Raw genomic sequence first — 24,756 nt, forward strand, 5'->3', positions numbered from 1 at the left:
GGTGTTCTCTGTGCATCTCCCCCAACTCAGAATGATTTCCTGGAAAGGAAGTTTTGGATTTCCTTTTGAAGTTGCTGTCTGCAATAATTTCACTGGCCACTGTGGGGACAGGAGAGGGAAAGGAGGGGAGCCTTTGAAGATGCCTCCCTTCTCCTGCTTCTCAAGGACAGCCCCTCGAGTAGGCCTACCTGCCCTCTCCCTCTCTTGCTCCCACCTTGTCCAAGTACCCCGTTTCTCTTCCTTGCGTGCTTGCCTCTGACCCTGCTCCTTGACCCAGGCCCAGCCATCACCCTCACTTTGTCCTCTTTGTCCACTTCTCTCCAGAATCTCCTCTGTGGCCCAAGGAAAACCTCGACCCTGTTGTGGTCCAAGAGGGCGCTCCTTTGACACTCCAGTGCAACCCCCCGCCTGGACTTCCATCCCCAGTCATCTTCTGGATGAGCAGCTGTGAGTCTTGGGGGCCTGGTGTTGTATTCATATTTTAACCTTAGGGAGTGGGGTGGGTGTGTTAAATGGGGAGGAGCTTGCCCAAGCTAGAAGACCTTGATTTGTGAGAAGCAGATGCAATGTGGCAACCAGGATGAGAACACACAGGCCCTGCAGAGAGAGACTGCGTGGGCTTATTTTCTAGCCTGGCTGCTGTGTGATCTTGAACAAGTTGCTTAGCATCTCTGGACCTCAGTTTCATCTTCTGGAAAAAAAACAGAGCTAATCATAGTACTTACCTAACAGGATTATTATAAGAATAAATGAGTCAATATGTCCAAAGTGCTTAGAACAGGGCCAGACACACAGTAAGCACTTGGTAACATGATAATGAAAATGCAGAGCAAGACAGAAGGGATTAAGGGAGAAGAGGAGAAATTGTTTTTCCAATTGGCTAATTGAAGCAGTTGATACCAAACCACCTCTTTCAATTCCTGGCCTGTCTGGATTTACTCTGATTCACTCTTCTGGTAGGAGGAAGGGTGAATGGGGAATTGAAACCTTTCATAAAGGAGTGACTGGGAGATAGGGTATCTGGAGCAGGGACAGAGTAACATCATTCAGAGATTGTTCTGGCTCAATTTTGGACTGAGGCTCATTCAACCTCTCTGGACCTCAGTTTCTTCCCATGTTTTCAATTTAAATAAAAGGAGAAGCATTAACAAAGGTAATTAGAAGACTGCTGTCTCTCTGTGTGTCTTCCTGGCTTCCTGTCCTCCCTCCCTTCCTGCCTATCTGTCTGCCTCCTCTCCCCCTCCTTCCATCTCTCTGTTCCCATCTATCCATCCGTCAACCTATATCTCCACCTACCTACCTGCCTGTCATCCATTCTTCTATCCATCCCTGAACTGTTACCAGCCTACTTTGAAAAGAGGCTGCCCTATTGATGAGGCAGCATTGTAAGTTGTTTTGCAGGATGGGTGTGGCTTTGTGCTCAATCACTGTCTCTCTCTTCCCCCATCACAGTGCCTGTTTGTGGGGAAGGCTGCCTGGCCACAGGCTGCTGGCCTCATTTGTTAATTCACAGTTCAGCCTCACCTCCCTCATCTCCCTCACATCACATTCACCACCAAGTTGTGTTTACTCTACCTCCAAAGTAGATCTCAGACCCTCTTCTTCTTTCCATCCTCATTGACATGTCCCCACCCAGGCCACCATCTGTTTTTCCCTGGGTTACAAGAATTATCCGTAACATGTCTCTGTGGTCTTTCTAAAAATGTGATAGTTGATAGTTTCATTCATCTGCTTAAAGCCCTTCCTTGGCTCCTCCATCACCTAAAAATAATGGTCCAGATCCCTTTCCCTGGCACCCAGTCCCTTTCTAGATCTGGCCCTCTGCCTCCCCAGCCCTCCTCCCACCCCATCCCCTACACCCCTGAGCTATGTGCTCTTAGCCTTTAGCACACACTCTTCCAGCTCCTTAGAAACCTCTTAGCTCCTCTGTCTTCAAGGCTCAGCTTAAGATGCCCTAGAATGCACTGGGTTCTTTTCTGCAGTTCTTCCCCTTCTAACTGGTGTGTTCTGCTCGCCACGCTCCATTGCAATTGTTTATTTATCTGCTGCCTCTTCCACTGAACTGGAAGTTAGCTGAGGGCAGTAACTGCCTTGCTCATCTTCCACCAGCACCTAGCACAGCGCCTGGCACCTAGTAAGCCTGCAGCAAATTGGGAATGGTTTGAAGAGCTGACCAGCCCATTGTGGGGAAGTTGGCATCATTAACCTTGTACTTTAGGAAATGGTGACTTAAAAACAGTTGTGGGGCCCCGTGCGGTGGCTCACGCCTGTAATCCCAGCACTTTGGGAGGCCGAGGCGGGAGGATCATGAGGTCAAGAGATCAAGACCATCCAGGCCAACATGGTGAAACCCCATCTCTACTAAAAATACATAATTTAGCTGGGCGTAGTGGCATGCGCCTGTAGTCCCAGCTACTCGGAAGGCTAAGGCAGGAGAATCACTCGAACCTGGGAGGCAGAGGTTGCAGTGAGCCAAGATCATGCCACAGCACTGCAGCCTGGGCAACAGAGCAAGACTTCATTTAAAAAAAAAAAAAAAAAAACAGTTGTGGGGATAGGAAGGAGATAGCTGTGAGTAGTCAGCTTGAGGCATATTCTAACAAGCCTGGAAACCTGATGTTTTAGGTTTACATCAGCTATAGCACTTGAAAACAAAATATAGTCAGCATTTTCAGCCAGTCTATTCATTCCAATGATATCATTAATCAAACAGTTTCAAATTTTAACATCTCTAAAATTGAAAGTCCTCTTAAAACTGATGGCATACATCATTGATTGGTATATATCTTACAGTTGCAATCAGTAGTGCTTTCTTCTTCGAAATAAAAAAGGTGTACATTATAATTGATGATTACATTTTTATCAAATGCAGCAAGGCCAAGTTCAGTTTCGTTTAATTCAGCAAACTGTTGAGTGCCTCCTATGTGCTGAGTCCTAAGACGGGCGCTGGGGCATAAGATGAGCAGATCATGGTCCCTGCCCTCAGAGTGCTCTCGCTGCTAGCTTGAGAATTTGAACCTTGGGGAGCACCTGAAGGCTTGTGTTCCTTCTCCTGGCCCTGCGACCAGTCAGATCTTTTGTGATGTGAACAGGAGAGATTAAAGTGTGGTCACAGAACATGGGCATGGTGGGCAGGCAGGTCTGCATCTAAAATCCTACTCTCCTCTCTGCCTTTGCAATGCTGGACACATTACATTCTCTGCTTTCTGATCTGTAAAATGGGAATAAGCCATACTGCAGAGTTGAGATGACTAGACCAAATAATGTCAAGTTCCTGGTCGCCACCCGACCCTCTGTAAGTGTTCTATCACCAGGACTGCAGTGGTGATGATTACCGTATTTACTGCTGACCTGCTGCTGTACCTCTGCCTTCTCATAGCCATGGAGCCCATCGCCCAAGACAAACGTGTCTCTCAGGGCCATAACGGAGACCTCTACTTCTCCAACGTGATGCTGCAGGACATGCAGACCGACTACAGTTGCAACGCCCGCTTCCACTTCACCCACACCATCCAGCAGAAGAACCCCTTCACCCTCAAGGTCCTCACCAGTAAGTGCAGCCCCTGCCCGGGGCTGGGGGCCAGGGAAAGAAGCCCACTGACCCCACCCAGCCCTGGGTACCTGAGTCTAGGGGAGACTTGTCCTTGAGGCTGACCTAGAAATCCTTCCAGCTAATGGTGCCGGAGCCACCTCTGCTGCCCTTTAAATGGTATCTCTTGATTGTGAAACCCTGAGTCACACTTGGTCCTATGTGAAGTCAATGCTTCTCAAACTCTGGTGGGAATCAGGATCACAGTCGAACTTGGCAGCATTCCAGGCTATCACGCCTCAACAGCCCTGTGCCTTTTGGTTCTTTATGAGCCCTCCAGGTCATTCAGATGCACCCCAGAGCTTGAGAACCACTGCCTGCAGTGGTCATCTGGAGCCCCTCTCAGGACACAGCTTGATTATTTCTTTTATTTCTTCTCGTTGCTTGGTTATCTTTATTTCTGCAAGAAACCCATAGCAGAAAATATGAAAATTAGTAGAGACACCAAAATAAAATTTATTTGATTCTGAAATACGTAGATGCAGAACCATATGGAATCGCTATGTTTGTAAGTTGCAGGCTTATGTTTTAGTTTTGTTTGTTTTCGTTTCTATTCCCTGATTCTTTTTGGCTGGTACAAAAGCAAATCAGCATTTCCTGACCCATTATAGCGTTGGTGGCTCTCCCTGGAGGCAAGACAGAAGCTTAGTGAGAGGTGTTCTTCTTGGCAAGGACAAGGCAGCCTAGAGATTTGGCTGCAAAGTCTCAGCCCACCCAGGACATTGGAAGTTGTCTATGTTGATGTACACCATGGATTTGTAACATGTCTTCCATAAAGTAGCCTCCCCAAAAACAGACCTTCGTCTGGCTCAGGCTGTGAGCATTGTTTTCAGTGCTCTGGACAGTGAGGATTTTTGGGGAGACCAGTAGAGAGCATCATGTGGGTGCTGGCAGTTTGCAAAGGTCAGAGAAAATAGCCTGACCCTAGCTTCCTGGAGCCCTTGCAGGGGTGGTGGACAATGGCTCCCGGGAGGGTGTGGTTCGCGAGAGGCTCAGGCGAGATCACTTCTCATTCAGGACAGGTAGCGGGTATGACCCTTGATGTTCTCTTCTTCCTCCCCTATCCCTGCTGATCTCAGAGGCAGGTGGTCCTAAGGCCCGACACAGCTCCACACTCCATTTCCACCACAGCAGAGGTGGATCCAAAAGGAAGCAGCTTCCTTTTTTGCTCCCCTTCTCATGTTTCTGTTTTGTTTTTTTTCTTTGATCTCATTTTCTTCCTTTTCCTTTTTGACTTCTTTATTTCTCCTCTTTATTTTTCTTTCTTTTCCCTCTCTCTCTTCTCTTAGAGCTTCATTCTACCCTCCTCTAATTACCTCCTCCTGCCTCAGCAGTGTCCCCATGCACTGATCTGAGTTGGTGCTGGGCTGCCAAAGGTGGTAGCCAGCAGGATTGCCTGACACCTGCAGCAAGCCCCTCACATCCCCGGCAGGGCGACCTGGCTTCACTCTGCTTGCTCCCCTGTCCCTGGCTTTCTCACTCCTGACCCAGGCCCAGGGAGATCCCTTGGAGGAGAAAGTTGGTTTGTCTGCAGTGCCTCTTTGGTGCACATCAGGGTGACTGCCTGCCAGCCGGCTGGGCTGTGGAGAACAGTGTGGTCTGCCCAGGACCTCAGAGTGGCCTCAGCAGCCAGGAGAGGGCTAACATCATTGGCAGGAGGAAGAGCAGGGTTGTCAAGAACAAGATAAGATGCTCACTGAGTGGAACCTAGACAGCAATCAGTGTCCCCACCAGGGCCCCTCGCTCCTTGCCTGGACGACGCGAGAAATCAGCCTGCTTCTTTTGGAACCGAGTCAGTTGACCTTCTGCCGTCCTGGACAGAGCCCATCACTGTCACATATTGTAGAGCAGAGCCAAGAGATTGAGATGGTGAAGAGTCTTCCTCTGTAGAATTAACTAACTTCCTCTGCAGTTAGAGATTTCAACAACGTGTAGAAGTTGGACTTTCCAGAAACACCCTTTTCTCCACCAGAGGAGGCAAGGGATGTTTGTTAATGCTCCATTTCTGGGTCCTCTATTCCGCTGAAAACTCTTTGCTCCAAATGACGAGAAACCCCCTAGGTGATTGGAACAGAGCCCCATCAGCTTCCTGGAGTTCTCCCAGGGGCAGCTCTGGCTGGGAGCAAGTTCTGGGCATCTGAGCCAGCCCAGAATTGGGCACAGTTGCTTAAAATAGCACAGTGGGGCTCTCTCTCTGCTTTCCTGTCTGGAGAGGACACAGGCTTTCTCTTGTACCTTCCAAACCAGGTCTGGGGTGGGCGGCAAAGCAGTCAAGCAGGGCCAGCTTCAAAGGCCCTGTTCTCACCAGGCACTCCTGTCACAGTTTGCCCATTTGGGAAGAAATAAATCTCATCACGTCCCATTTTTATTATTTGCATTGAAGAGGTTGACAACGGTATATAATGCAAAATACTGGGTAATCTGAAATCATTTTTAAAACCTGGGACGTCATCAAAGATAAGCAGCGGAGTTGGGCTCCGGAGCTGGGCCCGTCCCACTTTGCCCATGCCGTAACAGGTGCCGGCTGCCTCCTGATGCAGTAAGAGGCAACTGTGGGAAGAAAGGAGGGTCCTCTCCGAGGCAGACACCAGAGCACCACCCCTCCTTCCCTCTAATGTCTACATGACATTCTTGGAGTACTCAAAGAAGTCTCCCTGAATTTCTCGTGCATGCTCCAGAATTCACAAACCGTGAGGTCAGTTCTGAGTGTGGGCTACTTCTCTAGAGAGAGTTGCATTTCACCTGGTGGCATGGAAGCACAAAGGAAGGGCCCTGTCATCTGTGTGTGCCACCATCCTCTCCCAGGAGAGGAACGAAGTTGCCTCCCAAGCCCAGTTGCATCCCCCAGCTAACCCTGGGCCACCCCATCTTTTCATTCCATCGTGGATTAGTTTCCTGCCTTTAGCTCCAGATGGACGCAAGCAGGCTTCCCAAATAGGCTGGGTCTTTACAACAAACCTCGTCTTAAGAGAGAGTTTAGAATAATGAAAATCTTCCTACCAGTAAGTAGATTTGGGATGCAAGGCAATGCCAGTCCCAGAAAAGAACTCTCATACCTCTTGCAACTAGTTGTAATGGGATTGGATCTGTCGTCAAATATGCAAATGTTCTGGCAGCGCCCCTGTCCTCCCTCAGGCAGTTGGACCGTGTTGTGGGCTCCTCAGGGCCATCTGCTTGGCTTCCAGTCAGCTGCACCCCACCCCCTATTCGTACTGTTACAATTTGAACCCAGTCACTGGAGGGGAACGGAAGTAGAGAGGGAGAAGCTACTTTAGGATGCTGTCGTGATTATGTGTCCTGTTCTGAAATGTCTTTTTCACTAAGGAGTAAACACCCAAGGGTTTGAATTACCTAACACTGGAACTGAAGCCACTGATCTTGCTCCATAAGGAATGTCTTCAATCCTGTGTAGTCTAGAGAGCTTTGAACTTCCAGAATGTTCAGCAGGACTTTCCTAGTCCAAAGTGTAGAAATGAGCTTGCACTTTCTCCTGCCCCAAGCTCCATTTCAAAATTCTAAAGCCTGAACCTCAGCCATGCTCTCCCCACCTCACTGAACCACTCCCAGCATCTTCATAAGGAGGGCTTTCTGCCATCAGGGACATCTCCAAGATCATAGTGGTGCCCACCTGGTCAGACTCCAGTGACACGTGTTGCTGATTGTGGCCAGGGCCCCTTGGCCCCGCCCTTTAGGTCAATGACCTCCTCCCATTTACCACCAACCTCCTGCAGCTTAGCTTCTGCCCAGGCAGGACTTTGCTCTTCCCCAGAGCTCACTAACACTCCTTTCTCCTTAGCTGCTCCAAGAGCTGGCCTGACCCAGAGTCCTGGGAACTGAGGACTTTGATAAGAAGGAGTTGTTAAAAAGACGGCTACAGGACACCACTAATCTGTCTCTCATTTGTTTGAGATACAGCAGGACCACATAATTAAAGTTCAAGCCTAATTTTTTTAATTAAAAAAAACCTTATTTTATGATTGCCTTCTTTTGCAGGATTTAACCTTTTTCTTCCCCTTTCGTGGGCTGTTTCTGTTGCTTGTTCTTCACTGCGCGCATTGCCTTTCCAAATATGCCGTGTCTTTCCTTTGCAAAAGAGCCACTGCTGCCCTCCTCGGTTGTTTTTGTGGCTTTGCATTTGTTTTTGATCTCCCTGTTTATGCCTCTGTGACTTCTCCGTGGCCTCCTGTTTGCTCACCCTCTTTTGTTTATTACAGACCACCCTTATAATGACTCGTCCTTAAGAAACCACCCTGACATGTACAGTGGTGAGTGGCAGCGGTAACCTTGGGAGTAACCTTGCCTGTGCTAACCCCAGTTTGCCTAACTTGACTGATACCACGTCATTAACTCCTGCTGGGTGGCAGCTGGCCCAGCCAGGGTGCCAAGGTGACACCTCCAGAAGGCTGCCTGCCAGGAGGAAGGTGGCCAGTGTGGGGGTTCGAGGTGGCTCACCTGGTGGTGTGGTCTCCTCTAACGGGCACACCTGAAGTTGCTGAATTCTCAACAAGTTGTCCAAATCAGGCTAGGACTTCAAAAGAACTTCCTGAAAAGCAGAAATTTTTACTGAAAAGTAGCAGCTTAGGAATCAGGGATGGATGGATGGAGAATATCTTAGAATAGGTGAATTCCACAGTGAAGAGGAGACAGGAAGTCTGGTTACTATTGGTAGCTGAAAGAACACAGAAAGACTGTTAGTGTGTTCAGTTAACTCTTAAGCGTCTGGATAGGAATTGCCTGCTTTGTAGTCTCACCTTCGTTACAGGGAGTACCATTTCACAGCGAAGTCCCATGTTTCTTTAAAATTCATCTGGGCAATAGGAGTAAGAGTCCAGCTCTGAGTTCTCTTTCAAGATGAGTATAAATGAGGTGAAACCATCCACTGCACCCTCTCACCTGGGCCTTTCTCCTACTCTGGTAGTGTATGCAGAGCCAATGCCCACCAGTCCACACCTGCAAGGCGTGGAACAATTACAATGAGGCATGGCTCTAACTCATCACACAGCTGGTTGCTCAGTCTGATTAATAGGGTAATTGGCTATTTCCACACCTGAGTTACCCCTCACCATGGCTCAAGAATGCCTTATTTTCCCTAAGCAGCCAGAGGCACCATCATTTGCTGGCTCTGGTGAGGCAGCTGGCCCCCATCATTAGTTATGCCTCAGAAGCTGAGGCTGCAGGTCCCCAAGAGACCTCATTGTGGGCTGAAACAGATAGCAAGTGTCTGCACTGTGATGTGCTAATATAAAGGATGATGAGTGACTAGAGCAGGGGATGGGATGAGGGAGGGGGAGTCAGGGAGAGAGGCAAAGACTCTAACTTGGCACCAAGCTGCTAGAACCACACTGAGATCCTGCCAAAGAGATTTACTACCCAAGGATGCAGGGGACCTTGGTTAGATCCTGAGCATTGTTTGTTTTCAAGATAATGGGGCCAACCACTATTGTGCCAAGAGCCCCAGAGCCCTGGTATGGAATGGGCCTTGTTCTAAATTGGATTCCAGGTAATCTGTTATAGGAAGTATTCTGTAAGCTGGAGTGTCTCAGAGCCAGAAGGTCCCTTGGAGACCATCTGGTCTAAGTTCCTCACTTCATGTAAAATAAGCCATGCAGAGGAACGTACACATAGAATTGTTTTATCAATGGAATAAATTTGAGTGATTCCAGCCACTTAAACCAGTTTGTGACCGTTGATCAAACAATTATTGCAAGAGAATGAGTGGGAGTAATGAGATCCATCCAGGACTATGAAACAAGCAAAGCTTGCGTGAGCTCACGTGGAGGCTGACCCCTTGTCCTCAGTCCAGGGGAGGACAGAGCTGACTTAAGCATGAAGCTGCTGGAAAGGATATAAAGTCAAAGGGAGACTCATTTTGAACAGAAGACAGCTAGGCTGATGCCTCTAGCAAGAAACCAAAGAGACAAAAAAAGGAGGATGAATTCTGAGTGCAGGCGTCTGGACAGAGACTTGATGAAAAGTGCCCAGTGCATCTCTCTGTTTGGCTCTGAAATATGGCATGTCTCTTTTGTAGCAGGGGAGCCACCCCCTACTTCTGTTTTGTTTTAGTGATTTTCTAGAGTGGATTGGTATCCTCTGAATATTGCCAGGTGCCCCCTGACCTGCTGAGTGGCAAGAGAATCTGGTCTGAGAGTATAACTTGCCACTTAGGATTCACCCAGGTGTGGAGACCAGGTAGTTAAGAGTATGTGCTCTGAGCTAGACTGCCGTGAATTAAATCTAGGGTCCAGGACATACCATTGAGTGAAGCTGGGCAAGCCATTTAGTGTCTTAGAACTTTAATGTCTTCATCTGCCAAATGGATGTATTACCTGCCTCAGAGGATTGTTGTGAAGATTAAACAGGATAATGTGCTTATGGCTCCTAGTATGTGTTAGGCACATTATCGATACTTAACAAATATTACCCATTATTGGTTTTAAAGGGAATGGTTTCGTGTTGACTGCATTCTGGATCGTTCTTCTATGCTTCCAAAATTAAGAAAGACACAGAGAACTTGAAGAGAAGCCAAGGGGAGAAAAGCAGGTGCAATTATAGGAAGAAAGTACTATAGAGGGAGAAATTGTAGGGCAGACCAGAGAAACAAAAGCTGTTCAGTTCCTCAGCTGTGCTGAGAACTGCGTAAGAAAAAAAAGCTCCAACTACTGCCTGTGGGATTTGGGTTAGACTTACGGAAGAAATTTCCTGGCACTGAAAGGTATCAAATGTTACTAGGTAAAGAGTTTTTCCTGTATTCTGGGGTTGTTTGGTCAGCCATTCCTAGAGCCAGAGAGGTGGACGAGCTGCCAAGAATCCGGCCCCATAAATCTCTGGTTCTCAATTCCGAGACTCGAAAGCAGCAAAGCGGTCTGGATATAGGATCCAGCTGCCCCTAAAAGCTATTTTTGGCAGAGGTCCTCAGATACGTCTGATTCATTGAATCTTCTTGTCCTGCTAACACATAGCACTTGACAGAGCGGGGCAGCTAAGGTTGTCAGCAGTCGTGGTGCTTCCTCCAAAGAGATGATCAAGACGCATTTTCACTGGACTTTTAAGGCCAACATGGTGGAGGCATTGTTGTCTCCTGTTGTCTGCTAGCTGACCATATTCCCCCAGAAACCCATGAGCTCACTCTGAGCCACAGCTTATAAGAGCAGGAGAGGACTGGCTGTCCTTGGGCAAGAAGTCAGATGGGCCTGCAAGGGAAGCTCTTCCTGAACCCACACAGATCTGAGCTTTAGCATATGGACTCTGAGTTTGATCAAGCATGAGGTCACACTCCACTCTGACGATCAGGGCGAATAACCAGTATATCTTCAGGTGGACAGGCTCTCCAGGAATCCCTGCCTCCATGATGAAAAAGGGTGTCCCATCATAAGATGAGACAGTCATCTGCCACCATTTAGAGTTTCATCTAATAATCACCATTGTCTTAGAGTCTGCCTGTCTCTACCTCTCCAGGGAAGAAAATTAGACACCCTCTTTGAAAACAGTGGGTCTCAAAGCCAGCAGCCTTGTTAACCTTCCTAAATTTTCATATGAGTTCCTCCTACTACAATTGACTACATTTCTTCATAACCTTTCCTTTAGGGCCAGCCGTCTCATTCCTTAATGATATTGTGTCCCCCAAGTCTTCCTCAAGTTTTCCATGACTTTAAGAATCCAACTGAGGTGTCTTTAGAGCTGCTGAACTCCCTCCTCAGCTTCTTTTTCTCCAGCTTGGGCCTGAGTTTTTTTAATAGCCACTGAGGAGAGATGGGATCTTAGCTGAGACAGTGAGAATAGTAAAACATAGTGGAAGAGTTTCACCAGAGCAGCTCACCAAGACAAAAATATCTTTCTCCTTTACCTCTTTTGCCCTTGGGTTCTCTTTGATTTGAATAAGAAAGATATTCCGGAAGCTGACTGTCAGAAGCGGGAGCAAGTGGGATGCCCACTGGTAGACAGAGAGGCAATGTAGAGTGGGTGGAACGCACACGTTTTTAGTGCTAAATGGCCCAGAATCCAAAATTAAGTAGCTTGTAACCTTGGGCAAGTCTGTTTACTGGGCTTCAGTTGCCTCTGCTGAAAGTTGGGATGCAACCCTACAGGTTTGCTGTGAGGATTAGGCATAAATGGTGTGGGTGGTGCTGCCGGCACAGTGCACGTCCCCTAGCAAACGCTCACTGAATGGTGGCCCTCGTTATGACCTCTGACTTTCAGGATGCCCTCCCCTTTTTTGAACTTTGACTCGTTTCCAGTAGCTTCTCCTTCAGGATAATTCTATTGTTGCTAGCCCACATCCCACAAATGCAATATTGCTATAACCTTTTTATAGTCACAGCTACAGCGTGCGAAGCACCCACTGCAGGACTCTGTGCTAAATTTTCCTCCTTCCCATCTTTATTGCTTTGCTGGGTTGTGTGTGCTTGTGGTGTCGCATGTTACGGTGTGAATTAAACGTCCATAGGGTCACAGATTGGTTTCTGCAGATTCTGTCCTGGTGTGGAAGGAGTATGATGACTGAGCTGGGACCCCTTCCACATAATCCCAGGGTTCCCAGCTCTCGACAGAGTCGCCAACCTGACAACAGAGCAGCCTTCTGCCCTAGAGTCTCCTTTCCTCATCGGGCCCCTGACCTCACGTTGTCGTGGTTGTTTCGGTGATTCCGTGACAGTGGGTGGGAGGAAGCTGTTGGTGTCAGGCTTCCTTGGTGCAGAGAATTGGATGCTGCAAGAGCTATAGATATAGATGATAACCCATTAACCATATAATGGATTAACCCCTTCAGTAGTCATGTTGTGATGTGTGATAGTGGGACAGGTGAGGCTTCCACAGAAAGAGAAATAATATGGGTAAATCGCTGCCTTCTTTTTTGTTCTCTTCTTCCCCTTCAATCCATTCATCCCATAAACCTTCGTTGGGCACTTGCTGTGTGCCGTGTATTGTACCATCAGCCTAGTTTCCCTCTGCATGTTTCATACTTTCTTCTCCTGACAAAAAGATAAAATTGAAGCAAACTCTATGAATTGCACTCCACCGGTGCCAAGGGAGAGAGTTGAGTGCCCCAGAATAGGAGCCCCGCTGGTGCAGCCAGGCCCCAGAAAACCCAGCAAGCTCCTTCAGGATGCACCAGTTACACGGGGAGAAAGGCCCCCCGCACTCCCCTCAGTCTGCCAGCACCGATTAAACCATGGATAAGTGCCTTCATCCTCACCCCAGCTCCTGGTGGCTCTGCCTCCCCTCCATCTCTCCCTTGTCCAGCTGAGTCTAAGACCCCATTAAACCCATGGGTGGGCTCAGCTTCTATTTTTGTTTTTAGCCATTCTTGTGTATGATCATACGCCTTGGCCAGGAGGTACCTCATCCAGTTTCCCTTTTGCCTTGGGGTTTCTGGATAGAAAATTCTTGTTCTTTTCCATTCCATCTTACCCATTCCACTAGAGCTACATGAAGAGCTCTGGGGGAAGAGGTAAGCCTTGGGGAAGGTGGGATTCACACTGTTGTGGGTGGGCCCATGCTGGCATGACCCTTCTACAGGGAAACAGCCATCCTGAAAATGCCAATCTCTGCCAGCCACCTGGCCTTCAAGACCTGCATGAATCTCATTGATTTCAGACCCATGATGTCTCCAGCCTAGTTGAATTGTAGATCACCTCCTCCAACTTGGTGGCCACTTTTCTCTCACCCCCTCCCCCAGCAGCTCATATGTAATTACTACTCCTCTTCCCAGCCATCTTCCCCAGTCATTAGTGAGGAGGCAGAATGGTCGTGGCCCCAGTGTGATTTCCTGTCACCTCTGCTCATTAATTCTCTCCATGTCTTTGCTAAGCCATTAATAACTCTCCCTGCATTTCTGATTGTTTGTGCGGGCTTTGTGACTCCATCCCAGAGCCTTGTTTTCAGGGTCCCAAAGAGCAAGTTGTCTGTCCTGTGGCCCCAGTTCATGCCTTCTCTGCTTCCAGATCCCTGCTTGGGGAGAAGGACTGCTGCTGAGATGGCCTGCCCTGGGGCCCACACAGTGGCCTCTGGGATCCCAACACAAGCTGCTCAGGAGTAGATCTCTCACTGTTCAGACAGCTGCTCCCCATTGCAGGAAAGGGGAGATTCCCTGAACCCAAGGGAAGCTGGGCTCCTCTGGGCAGATCCTTTCAGTACCTAGAGCTTCTCTCACTCATGCTGGTGGGGCTAAGGAGCCCTGAGCTTCCTAACACACCTCATTTAATGATGCCCAAGTCCTTGGGGTGGTTTCAGCTGGGAGGATCTGGCAGTGGCTGTGATGCCATTTCTTTCTAGCCTGACAGCGTTGGCCTAGCGGGGTCCGCCCTCTGGAAGGAGGCTCACGGGAGTTTGCTCTCTCCTGTTTCAGCCCGAGGAGTTGCAGAAAGAACACCCAGCTTCATGTATCCTCAGGGCACTGCGAGCAGCCAGATGGTGCTTCGTGGCATGGACCTCCTGCTGGAATGCATCGCCTCCGGGGTGTACGTACAGTTTGCAGTCCCTCTTCTAGCCACCCTCCAGGAGGATGGGGATGGGAGTTTGTTCCTGCTCTTGTTAATGCCACATTTAGGGGCATACCAGTGGTACAGCAAAAAGAGAAGCAAACAGCTCCTAGTGAGCAGGGTGTTGCAAACCATAGTCATCTCCATCCCATTCTGGCCATCTCTGTTTCGGATAATGAGGAAAGAGGGTGGTTAGGCATCCCGTATAAGCGTTAGGATCTCGTGAGGCCTTAGCTAAGCCTTCAAGCTCTCTGTACAGGAAAGACCAATTCTTAGAGGACATGCATCCTCCTGGGCCCAAATACACTTTTAGGCCACCTGGGTATCCCCCGTGCTATAGAAGAGGAGAAGGGCCACTTTCAGTGATGTTTTTGTTTTCTGCTTGGTACCTCTCCTAGCCCGACACCAGACATTGCATGGTACAAGAAAGGTGGGGACCTCCCATCAGACAAGGCCAAGTTTGAGAACTTTAATAAAGCCCTGCGTATCACCAATGTCTCCGAGGAAGACTCTGGGGAATATTTCTGCCTGGCCTCCAACAAGATGGGCAGCATCCGGCACACGATCTCGGTGAGAGTAAAGGGTACGTTGTGTGTATTTCTCATTATGATTATTTTGCCAACCCTGAACACCATGCCCACCCTTCTCTCTGAGGGTGTTTGGGGGCAGAGTGAGTGGGGGAGGCTTCCAGTGCACTGGTCAGTGGCAATGGTGGTCTGCCACGGATGTTGTTGCTCAGTGGACGTGAGAGGATGTGTGCATGCCAGTGCATGGGGCAGGGGCGTGAAGGGAAGGAGATCCACCCTCACCATCACCCAACTCTCCTTGGTGCCAGCACTCCCTCAGCAGGTGAATTTCCTCCCACAGCCCATTTGGACCATTCCCAGAGCCTTTTTTTTCTTTCATTTTGCATTCCCGTTCATGATGTGTCGCGTGAGCCTATGCTGTCTGTGTACTTGTGCATGATGCCGTGCTTCTTTTTAAAACTGGAGCGTCCTCATGGCCAAAATTATTTTTTTGCAATCACTTCCTTCCCCCCAAAGCAAAGAGGGCCCACCTGAGTGACTGCAGGCACCAGAGCACACGCCATCATGGGTCCCAGCCATGTGTGGCAGGCTGCTCTGTTCACTGTTTCGCCTTGGGCCACACGGATGGTTGAGATGATGAGATCTGAGACCAGAGGACAGGAACTTTCTTAGCATGCAGTCAGTGGATCTGTGACCTTGGTTTCAGCATCATACACAAACTAGGGAGTTCTTAGACTTTGGGGGGTGAGGGTGGGTATCAGTGAGGGTGGGTATCAAGACCATTGAGAATCTGATCTGAAAGGCTCACTAGTCAGAAAAATTCACATTTCCACGTATTAGTAAAATTGTCCAAACAATTGAACAAGGTGGCCAGCTAAGAACTGCTCTAACCAAAGTTCAGTGCCCGAACGCATGAATATAAGACTTACCCTAAATGGTCTGAGCTTGCAAAACAGAAACCCAGAAGGACCAACCTAGTGCCCACTTTACCACCTTCCCTGGCAGTAGAGCTGTCGGATGCACACTGCAAACACTGGTGACCTCTGAAAGTATTTGCCACCCAGGCCTCCTGTGAGGATTCTGATTTAGTAGGTCTGAGACAGGCCCTAGCATCCCTTTTTTTAAAAAAGCTCTTCAGGGGATTCTAATGAGCAGCCCCAGTTTAGAACTATTGTTCTGTGAACTCAGAATAGACAGATCAGCATCTGCGCAGCCAAGCCAGCCAGATACAGGCTGGACCAAGTTATCCCTATGAGGACAAGCTCTGGGGCAGGTGGTGAGTGCCTGGTGCTGGGACTCAGGGGCTCCTGCATACTACAGGGAGACTGCTTGGCTTCTTCTGCCTGTCCCATGCCATCTAACTCCCCTGCCTGTGCCCATCCTTGTCTTCCAGCTGCTCCCTACTGGCTGGACGAACCCAAGAACCTTATCCTGGCTCCGGGCGAGGATGGGAGACTGGTGTGTCGAGCCAATGGAAACCCCAAACCCACTGTCCAATGGATGGTGAATGGGGAACCTTTGCAATGTAAGTAGCGAGCTGCTGTCCCATCTCTTATCTCTCTCCTGTCAAAGGCTTCATATCCTTGTCACTGTAGCCAGCGCTGGTCACACTAGATGATCAGGAAAAGAGAAGCCCACTGGTGGCTGTTTCTCAGCTGCCCATCTCTTCAGACATCTCAAGAGGCAGGAAATCTACCCTATCTTTGTGCCTGAGAACAGGAGGCCTGGAACTCTGTGGTCATATTCCCATGCTTAAGGGATTTCTGCTCCCTTGGGGATTTTTAAATCTCTGCTTTCTTCCCCTGAACAACTTCAGAGCCCAGTTGATGGCCTGGGGACTGTGGCTGTATCTCTGGGGGTTTGGGCTCTGAATGACAGCTGGGGCTTGGAAGGTAGAGTAAAGCTCAGTAACCCATTGTTGGTTACCCAAGTTCTGCTCTCTGCTCAGGGCAAAAGAAGAAGCAGCGATGTGCAATAATGTGAAATATTATGGTCAGATATGAGGAAGAACTTCCCCAGAAGAGCAGATGCACAGGTGCAGTTTATCAAGTATGCTTAGACTTGGGGGACATTGAGTTCTGCCCAGGTGGATGGAGTGAATGACACCAAGGCCCCTTATAGCCAGTGGGCTTGGTCAAGTTTTCACATCATGGACTCTCTGGTTGCATTTACTTTTCTTTTTTTTTTCTTGAGATAGAGTCTTGCACTGTTGCCCAGGCTGGAGTGCAGTGGTGCAGTCTCCACTCACTGCAGCCTCCGCCTCCTGGGTTCAAGCAATTCTCCTGCCTCAGCCTCCCGAGTTGCTGGTACTACAGGTGCCCACCACCAAGCCCTGCTCATTTTTTGTATTTTTAGTAGAGACAGTGTTTCACTATGTTGGCCTGGCTAGACTCAAACTCCTGACCTCATGATCCGCCCGCCTCAGCCTCCCAAAGTGCTGGGATTACAGGCATGAGCCACTGCGCCCGGCCTGCATTTACTCTTCAAAATGTCCTGTCCTTCCTTTCACTAAGTGGTCAGGGCAAAGCGTAAGCAATGGTATCAACCAAATGGGGAAACAATAGATGGCGAGAACTCAGAATCTAACTCACGAGCAACAGCTGGTAGAAGCAGGGGAGGAAGGGGACACAGGGAGAGGAGAGAGTAAGAATTTACCTTTTTGACATTTATTGTGTGCCACATTCTGTGCTACTCTCAAACATTTAAGGCAAGGAAATAAGGTTCTCATCAGTGCAGTGAGTTGCCCAAAATCACATGGCCGGGAAGTGGTGAAGCTGTGGGTTGCCGTGAGTCTGCAATACAGCTGCACCAGCTAGTGCTGAACCTAGTTATCCCAGTAAATGTTGCTCGCCCAGTTACAAGCAGAGATATGGACACTGCCTGCCCCCTGCAGTTCTCTCAGTCTTAATAGGACTTTGAGGGTAAGGGAGGCAATTGCACTAAACTTTACAGCACCATTCGGTAAATGCAGCCCAGGACTTGCAGCTGAGCCTCACCCCTGGAAAGGTCACCTGTCACTCTCCTCAGGGGACATTTAAGGGAGTGACTGGGAGGAAATTTAATTGCACAAGAATTTGCCAGGCAAGGAACTGTACAAGTTGCTGGCATTGCCATCCTGTGTCCCTTTTTGCTGAGTGGGGACCTGGGCATGGATGATAAGGATGCTAATCTTGTCATCCTTTACCGTCTGCTGACTCCCTGGTTCTGGGCTCAGACCGGCTATCTGTGAAGTGGCGCCTGTTGGGCAACTCCTGCATCATCCACTGACTTCCCTTGCAGGTCTGAGTGATCTTGAATGAGTTCATGGACTCTGTAAGCTAAGTCATCGGCTTCCCAGTCCAGAAATCTTAGGAAGGAGAGTCACTTTCTGGTGGTTAAAGATGAGAAAAGTGGCAATTCTTTACATTTTTAGGAAATTTTTGTTTTTACAGCTCATTGTTGTTCTCTTATCTGAGTCTTCCTTCGAGCGGGGGAAAGGTGGAAATGATTTTTCCCCATCTTACAGATGAACGAAATGAGGCCCAGGAAGGTTTGTTGATTTACCCCAGATCCCAGAATGAATGAAGTGTGGGCAGAACCAACACCCCCCAGCCCTCTCCAGTCTCTGCTATCTGCACCCCAAGCCAGCAGTACTGGAACTGTGGGCAAGAATATCCTCTCGCAATTTAGGACACATTTTTGGGGAAGAGCTGTGAGCTTTGGCAAATATAAGGACTCATTTCATTTTCGAGAAACATTGGCTTATGGGTTTAACTTTGTGAATGTTTGGAGCATGCTCTTTTCAGACGATGGGAAGGTGGTAGGTTCTGTCTATTGCATATTGCTTTACCCTTTTCAAAACACATTAAATATATGCACATTCAATTAAAATGATAATAACAGTATGTGTTAGACCTTCTGTTCATCACTTTGTACATGCATAAAATCTCAGGTTATCTTCACAAAAACCCCATGAGATGATATGCTACCCTCATTCTGCAGACAAGGAGAGTGAAGCTCACAGAGATTGAACAATGCTGGTAGTAAGCGATGTGGTTAGAACTCGAACTCCTTTCTGTTTCCAGAGCTAATGCTCTGAATCACACCTGCCTCGTGGTTTCATAGGTCAAACAGGAATTCATATTCCCATACTCTAGACTAGACTAGAAATAAACCTCAGTAGGTTCAGGGAAGGGCTCAAGGTCACACACAGCCCAGCAATGGCAAGGCCAGAAGCCCTATCGTCTGGCCCCACATGGTGCTCCCCACAGCCCCCGGTTGTACCTGGGAGCCCTGGCCAGAGCCCCACATGCCCTTCACCCTGCTCTTCCCATCTCTCATGAGGAGCATCTCTTTCTTGTGTGTAGCGGCACCACCTAACCCAAACCGTGAGGTGGCCGGAGACACCATCATTTTCCGGGACACCCAGATCAGCAGCAGAGCCGTGTACCAGTGCAACACCTCCAACGAGCATGGCTACCTGCTTGCCAACGCCTTCGTCAGCGTGCTGGGTGAGTGCACTCTTTGCAGCCTGGCTCTCCCTCCTCCCTGCCACCACATAGTCACCCTGCGGCTTAGTTATATCATGGGGTGCACTTTCTTCTCCTGGGATTGGCCAAGCCAGTTGAGGTAAAAGGATGGTGGACAGGGGAAACATGGAGAAGAGGAAGACATTTGTGGGAGGGATGGAGGACTTAAAATTCACAAAGCTGGATGAGCAGACAGTGAATTCCATCAGAACAGTCAATTTAACTCTTCTTCCTCCCCTGATGAGAAAGAGTGAGTCTGTCCCATCTCCTTGGTGTATCCGTGCTGACTTCCCCTGGGTTCGCAGCTGGATCTCATGGTGGGAAATGGTTCTGAGTATATTTGCTGTACCCCCTGGGCAGGGAGAGGGAGGTGGGAAGGGGTAAGCTAGGAAATGCCTTAGGGCTGTGGTGGGGCAGCTACAGAACCTGCTGGATAATTTGGGGGACCCTTTGCAAAAGCTGGCTTGGATGTAGGTGAGGTTGAGGACAGACGGAGGAGTAAGTTTCTGCTTCCCCACCTAATCCTTAGGGGCTTTCTGAAGGAGGGAAGGTTGGTAGGGGAAGGTGTCTCAGTGCTTGGGAAGCTGCTGTAAGCAGAAGGCATGCAGAGGTGAGACCAAGGGGGAAGAGGTGGAAGAGTTAGACTCAGCACTCAAGATCGGTTCTCTGGGAATTTCAGATGTGCCGCCTCGGATGCTGTCACCCCGGAACCAGCTCATTCGAGTGATTCTTTACAACCGGACACGGCTGGACTGCCCTTTCTTTGGATCTCCCATCCCCACACTGCGATGGTAAGTTCCAGGAGACCAGGCCTTCCGCAGCAGGGGTCACCTGTCTCATCTTCTCCTTCCCATCTGGCCCATAGGAGGTGTTCAGCAAGACCTGGGAGGTGTTTTTTTTGAGACGGAGTCTTGCTCTGTTGCCCAAGCTGGAGTGCAGCGGCGCAATCTCAGCTCACTGCAACCTCCGCCTTCCAGGTTGAAGCAATTCTTCTGCCTCAGCCTCCCGAGTAGCTGGGACTACAGGTGCATGCCACCACACCTGGCTCGTTTTTGTATTTTTCATAGAGACAGGGTTTCATCATATTGGCCAGGCTGGTCTCAAACTGTCCTCATGATCTGCCCACCTCAGCCTCCCAAAGTGCTGGGATTGCAGGCATGGGCCACTGCACCCTGCAAGACCTGGGTCAAAGCTAGGCGCAGTGGGTGGAAGATCAAGACCTGGGAGGAAGCTGGCAGATCATCTGGGTCAGTCCCTCATTGTACAGAATGGAAAACCGAGACCTAGAGAGGGATGGAGGCTTGCCAGGCCACTTGGTGGTTAGAGGCAGACGCTCTGAGGCTCAGGCCTTCAGACTCCTAGCATAGGGGCTCCTTCCACAGCCCGCACGATCTCTCTTAATTGGCTGCTGCCCCTGCCCTTGGGCTGGTCCTGTCTCAGGATGCTGTGTTCTGCTGCTCTGTTGTGAGGTTTAAGAATGGACAAGGAAGCAATCTGGATGGTGGCAACTACCATGTTTATGAGAACGGCAGTCTGGAGATTAAGATGATCCGCAAAGAGGACCAGGGCATCTACACCTGTGTCGCCACCAACATCCTGGGCAAAGCTGAAAACCAAGTCCGCCTGGAGGTCAAAGGTAAAGGAGAGGGTTTGCTGATGGAAGTTCGGAGAGGGGCAAGGAGGTCATGCTCGCGGTTATCCACACGCATATTCACGTGGAAAATGCACCACACCTATGTTTAACCTGGAGTGGGCTCTTCTGTGTGCACCTATTGAGTCCATCTAGGATCAGCATGGTCCAAAGAGAATTAGGAAGGGAAACTTTCTGCCCACACCAACTCCCTTCTACCACCCCAGAAATTGCATCATATATTCCTGAGCCAGATGGAGAGGATTTGGGGCATTACCTGCTTTTGTGATTACCCCCCCAGAACTCTGCTGCATTCATACCACTGCACACTGTTCATGCCACGCTCCCTGGTCGGCCCAAGGCCTGGAGGGCAGACATGCACCATTGTGTGGCCGCATGGGGGTGCTGGGCAGAAGACAGGCCAGTGGCAAGCACTCTGGGCTTCTCCACAGACCCCACCAGGATCTACCGGATGCCTGAGGACCAGGTGGCCAAAAGAGGCACCACGGTGCAGCTGGAGTGTCGAGTGAAGCACGACCCCTCCCTGAAACTCACCGTCTCCTGGCTGAAGGATGACGAGCCGCTCTATATTGGAAACAGGTTTCTCTTTCTCTCTTTCCTCTTCCTAGTGCTAGTTTGAGGTGCGTTTTCTTTTCCCTTGCTGTTGGTGACACTTGAAGAACACAGGGACAGGGAACCCATGTCTTGCATGTCACCAAGGAGCTACTGCAGAGGAGGCGATGGCCTCGGCGACTCCCCCACTTAGGGGACAACCCCACACCCTGTAGAACCTCCTTCTGTCCCATCAGCTCCCTGCTTCTCTCTCCTGCACCTCTTCTCCCTCCCTCTTCTCAGTCTGTACTTCTCCTCTCCCTGGCCCCCCTCACTCCTCCTCTTTTCCCTTTCTTTTTGCCCCGGCTTCTCTTCCTCCTCTGCATCCCAGGCTCCAGGCTTTCAGCCCTATTTGCAATACCCCTGATCTTCAGCAGAGGGCAGGGTTGATCTGAGCTGGCTCTCAGCCCTCACTGAACCTGGAATGCTTTTACTACACCCACCCCTGCCCCTCTCCTCAGATCCTGATTTCACTGGTGTAGGGTAGGACTTAGGCCACTGACAGGGTTTACAAGTCCCCCTGTGTGTTCTAACGTGCATCAGCGTTGAGAACCACTGTTCTGAGCCTCCCTCCCCAAGTCTCACTTTGCTTTACCTTCTTCCGTCGTGGGGGAGCAAAGTTGTGCAGGGCCCTAGAGCTGGACATGGTGCCTGCTGCTTCTAGCCATCATCTGACGTTTTGCAGAGGGTGTCCCCCTCTGCCAACCTCTGGCACTCGGTGCTGGCAGCTCTACAGCCCCATCCTGCTCTGCGGCCTCCCCTCTCTGTAGGAGACAGTTTCAAGGAGCCTGGGGTCAGGATGGCTTGGGCCTGAGTGCAGAGGAGACAAGTCTGGGCTGAAGACAGACAAAGCTGCAAGCATGAGAGGAGAAGGAATACCAGTCTGCCTCTAGGGGCATGGGCCTACCGGTGCCCTAGCCTGGGGGGGGCGGCGCACAGCACAGTAAAGGCACAGAGGCAGGCACATGTACGGAATTCGAAGGTGGCAAATGGGCTTCAGGGGCACTTGAGCGCCACCCGCTCTCTGTTCTCCTCCATCAAGTATGATGAATGCTCCCGGTGACGGTGAAGACCTCGTCTCTGTCAGAGCATTGAGAGGGAGCCTCATATTCCCCAGAAGGAGCTTCCCTTGCCTTTCTGACTCGAGAGCCCCATCCAGGCTGAAAGCAGTGGGCAGCACTGAGCACCGCACCCCGCTACAAACCACTCCCAACCCCTCCTCGGTACCTTTACAGGATGAAAAAGGAAGATGACTCCCTGACCATCTTTGGTGTGGCAGAGCGGGACCAGGGCAGTTACACGTGTGTCGCCAGCACTGAGCTAGACCAAGACCTGGCCAAGGCCTACCTCACCGTGCTAGGTAACTGCCGCTGCTCACCCTGGCGCTGACCAGCCCCACCCCCTCCCCAGCAGCCAGAGAAGCAGTGGCCCAGGGCAGTTCTGAGGGCAATGCCTGCAGCCAAGTGGGCAGGTCAGGCATGGTGATCTCTTCTTGCCTTTTGATGTCAGGGTCAGGGAGCTGCCAGTTTCAGAACAAGCTGTGCTGGACAGGTTACCTCCTGAGTGGAGTCATTGAATTCTCCACATCTCAGCTGAAAGGGGCCTGAGTGATATAAAGTGGAGAGGACTTTGTTCTTGTGATCGTTTTACCTTTCTTACAGCTAACTCAACCACTAAGTCAATTAAAACAATCCATCCTTAAAGCAAGACTGAGTTTGTGTTTGTGCTTCCAATGACCTCCGCCAACCTTCCTTTCCCCCAGCCCTGTTCCTGGGTTTTGTGGCATTTCATCACGTGCTATGCATTGGGCAAGATGATGCTGCCTCTTCCTGTCCTGCACCCAGGCTGGAATGTAAATACTAAGCTAACCCAAACCAAGAGGAAAAAGGCCTCTCCCTTCCAGGGAAGCAGGTCCTCTGTCACCTCTGCCTCCCCGTGGGTGCCCTTCTGCCACTAGCATTGGTGCAGTGGAGAGGCACAGTTGCTGGGAGGGTGTGCCCAGGCACGACAGTCACATTGGGATGGGAAGAAGACAGAGGTGCTGTCCCCAGCTGTGGAGGAAACACAGATAGCTTCTATAAGGGTGGGGGGTTCCCCATGGAAGGATGGGTAAAGCCTGCCTAGGACGCCTCAGCCCAGGGGCAGCTGTTTAAGCCTCGACTGCCTGCCCCCATTCCTTCTAGAACACCTTTAACCCTGGATAACCTGCTAACTTGGATAACCCGTCTTACCTTTGCAGCTGATCAGGCCACTCCAACTAACCGTTTGGCTGCCCTGCCCAAAGGTAATTCCCACTAATCACTGTCCCCCGCCAGTACCCTCTCTCAGCACCCAGGGTGTGGAGCCTGGAGAAGGAAGCCGCTTTGGGAAAGGGTGACAGTGTGTAGATTTGTGGGCAGCACTTCCGACTACATGTGACCTCCTTTCAGTTGCCCACGTCCACCTCCCCAAGCCCAGGTCACGGCCCTACGCTGGGCTTCCTGCTCCTTACACAGGGTGAGCTCGGACGTTCTCAGCTGCTGTTTCATCCCATCCCTTACCTCCAGCCACACTCACCGCTCCCTCGGGGTAGCTATCCTCCCAGCAGTCTTGCAGGTCCTGTTTGCAGGGAATGCGAAAGCCCGCTCCTTCGTACACTTGTAAACTTGTTGTTCAGCCTCCCTGCATCTAATGCTTTCTGTCCATTTACAATCTACGAACACGTTCTACACACACATGAACATGGGCCTGTGGGACTCGCCTTCCAGGTCCTTCCAGTGACTAGCCAAAAGATGGAACTACCTGGTCCAGGGAATCAAGATGAAGAGAAAAATCTTGCCTACCCTTACCACTCAGTGGCCGGATGCCTTTATCCCAGGCCAGGAGGGCACTTAGACCCACTAAAGCAGCCCCAGTGAGATTTGTGCCCCAAAAAGGTGCTGCCCTCACCCCTGTTTGCAGGCCTGCTGGGCTCCTGTCCTGCTGCCCTTCAGTGAAACTTCTAGACCAAGTCTCCGTCTCCTCCCTGGTCTGGCCCCTTTTCTTTGTTGCCCCCACTCCCCAACCCATCTGCCCTGCTCACAGTCCAAGCCCCTCCTGGGTTCCCATCCCCTCAGAGCCTTGACACACAGAATAGAGGACAATGATGGTGAGAAAATGGGACAGAATCCCACACTCCCTCCTCAGCCTTCCTACGTGTCGTGAGCGTGGGTCTGATGCTGGTTGGCATTCCTGAATGCTTGCACTCTCGGAAGATCCACTGAGACGGGGCGGCGTTGCTCCCCGTTCTCTCTGTGCCCTGCGTAATCCCTTTTATTTCCTTGTTCCACACCCATTGATATCCTTTGTGTGGGGGGGCGGTGCTGGAAGTGTGGGAGTCTCCTTTTTGTTTTTCCTCGGGCCCCTGTGGGAAGGGAGTGGTCCCTCAGGACAGGCT

The 24,756-nt window shown here is 50.2% G+C and overlaps 1 protein-coding gene across 21 annotated transcripts in view; it reads left to right on the plus strand.

Annotated features, from left to right (window-relative positions):
- NFASC (neurofascin) overlaps window positions 1–24,756 on the plus strand; it is a 204,432-nt gene that overhangs the window by 135,593 nt on the left and 44,083 nt on the right. For 11 of the 21 annotated variants that reach the window (XM_017525411.2, XM_017525417.2, XM_017525412.2 and 8 more), the window contains 12 exons: window positions 325–447; window positions 3,380–3,550; window positions 7,804–7,854; window positions 13,932–14,043; window positions 14,463–14,647; window positions 15,985–16,116; window positions 18,938–19,081; window positions 19,779–19,890; window positions 20,569–20,735; window positions 21,182–21,329; window positions 22,577–22,701; window positions 23,581–23,625. In XM_017525411.2, the coding sequence (XP_017380900.1) occupies window positions 325–447; window positions 3,380–3,550; window positions 7,804–7,854; window positions 13,932–14,043; window positions 14,463–14,647; window positions 15,985–16,116; window positions 18,938–19,081; window positions 19,779–19,890; window positions 20,569–20,735; window positions 21,182–21,329; window positions 22,577–22,701; window positions 23,581–23,625 (1,515 nt within the window). Of the gene's footprint in view, window positions 1–324; window positions 448–3,379; window positions 3,551–7,803; window positions 7,855–13,931; window positions 14,044–14,462; window positions 14,648–15,984; window positions 16,117–18,937; window positions 19,082–19,778; window positions 19,891–20,568; window positions 20,736–21,181; window positions 21,330–22,576; window positions 23,049–23,580; window positions 23,626–24,756 lie in introns of those variants that run through there. The other 10 variants (XM_017525413.2, XM_017525425.2, XM_017525426.2 and 7 more) reach the window with 4 other exon arrangements.

This window comes from Cebus imitator, unplaced genomic scaffold (genome assembly GCF_001604975.1).
Source record: "Cebus imitator isolate Cc_AM_T3 unplaced genomic scaffold, Cebus_imitator-1.0 Scaffold38, whole genome shotgun sequence".
NCBI classification, from domain to species: domain Eukaryota; kingdom Metazoa; phylum Chordata; class Mammalia; order Primates; family Cebidae; genus Cebus; species Cebus imitator.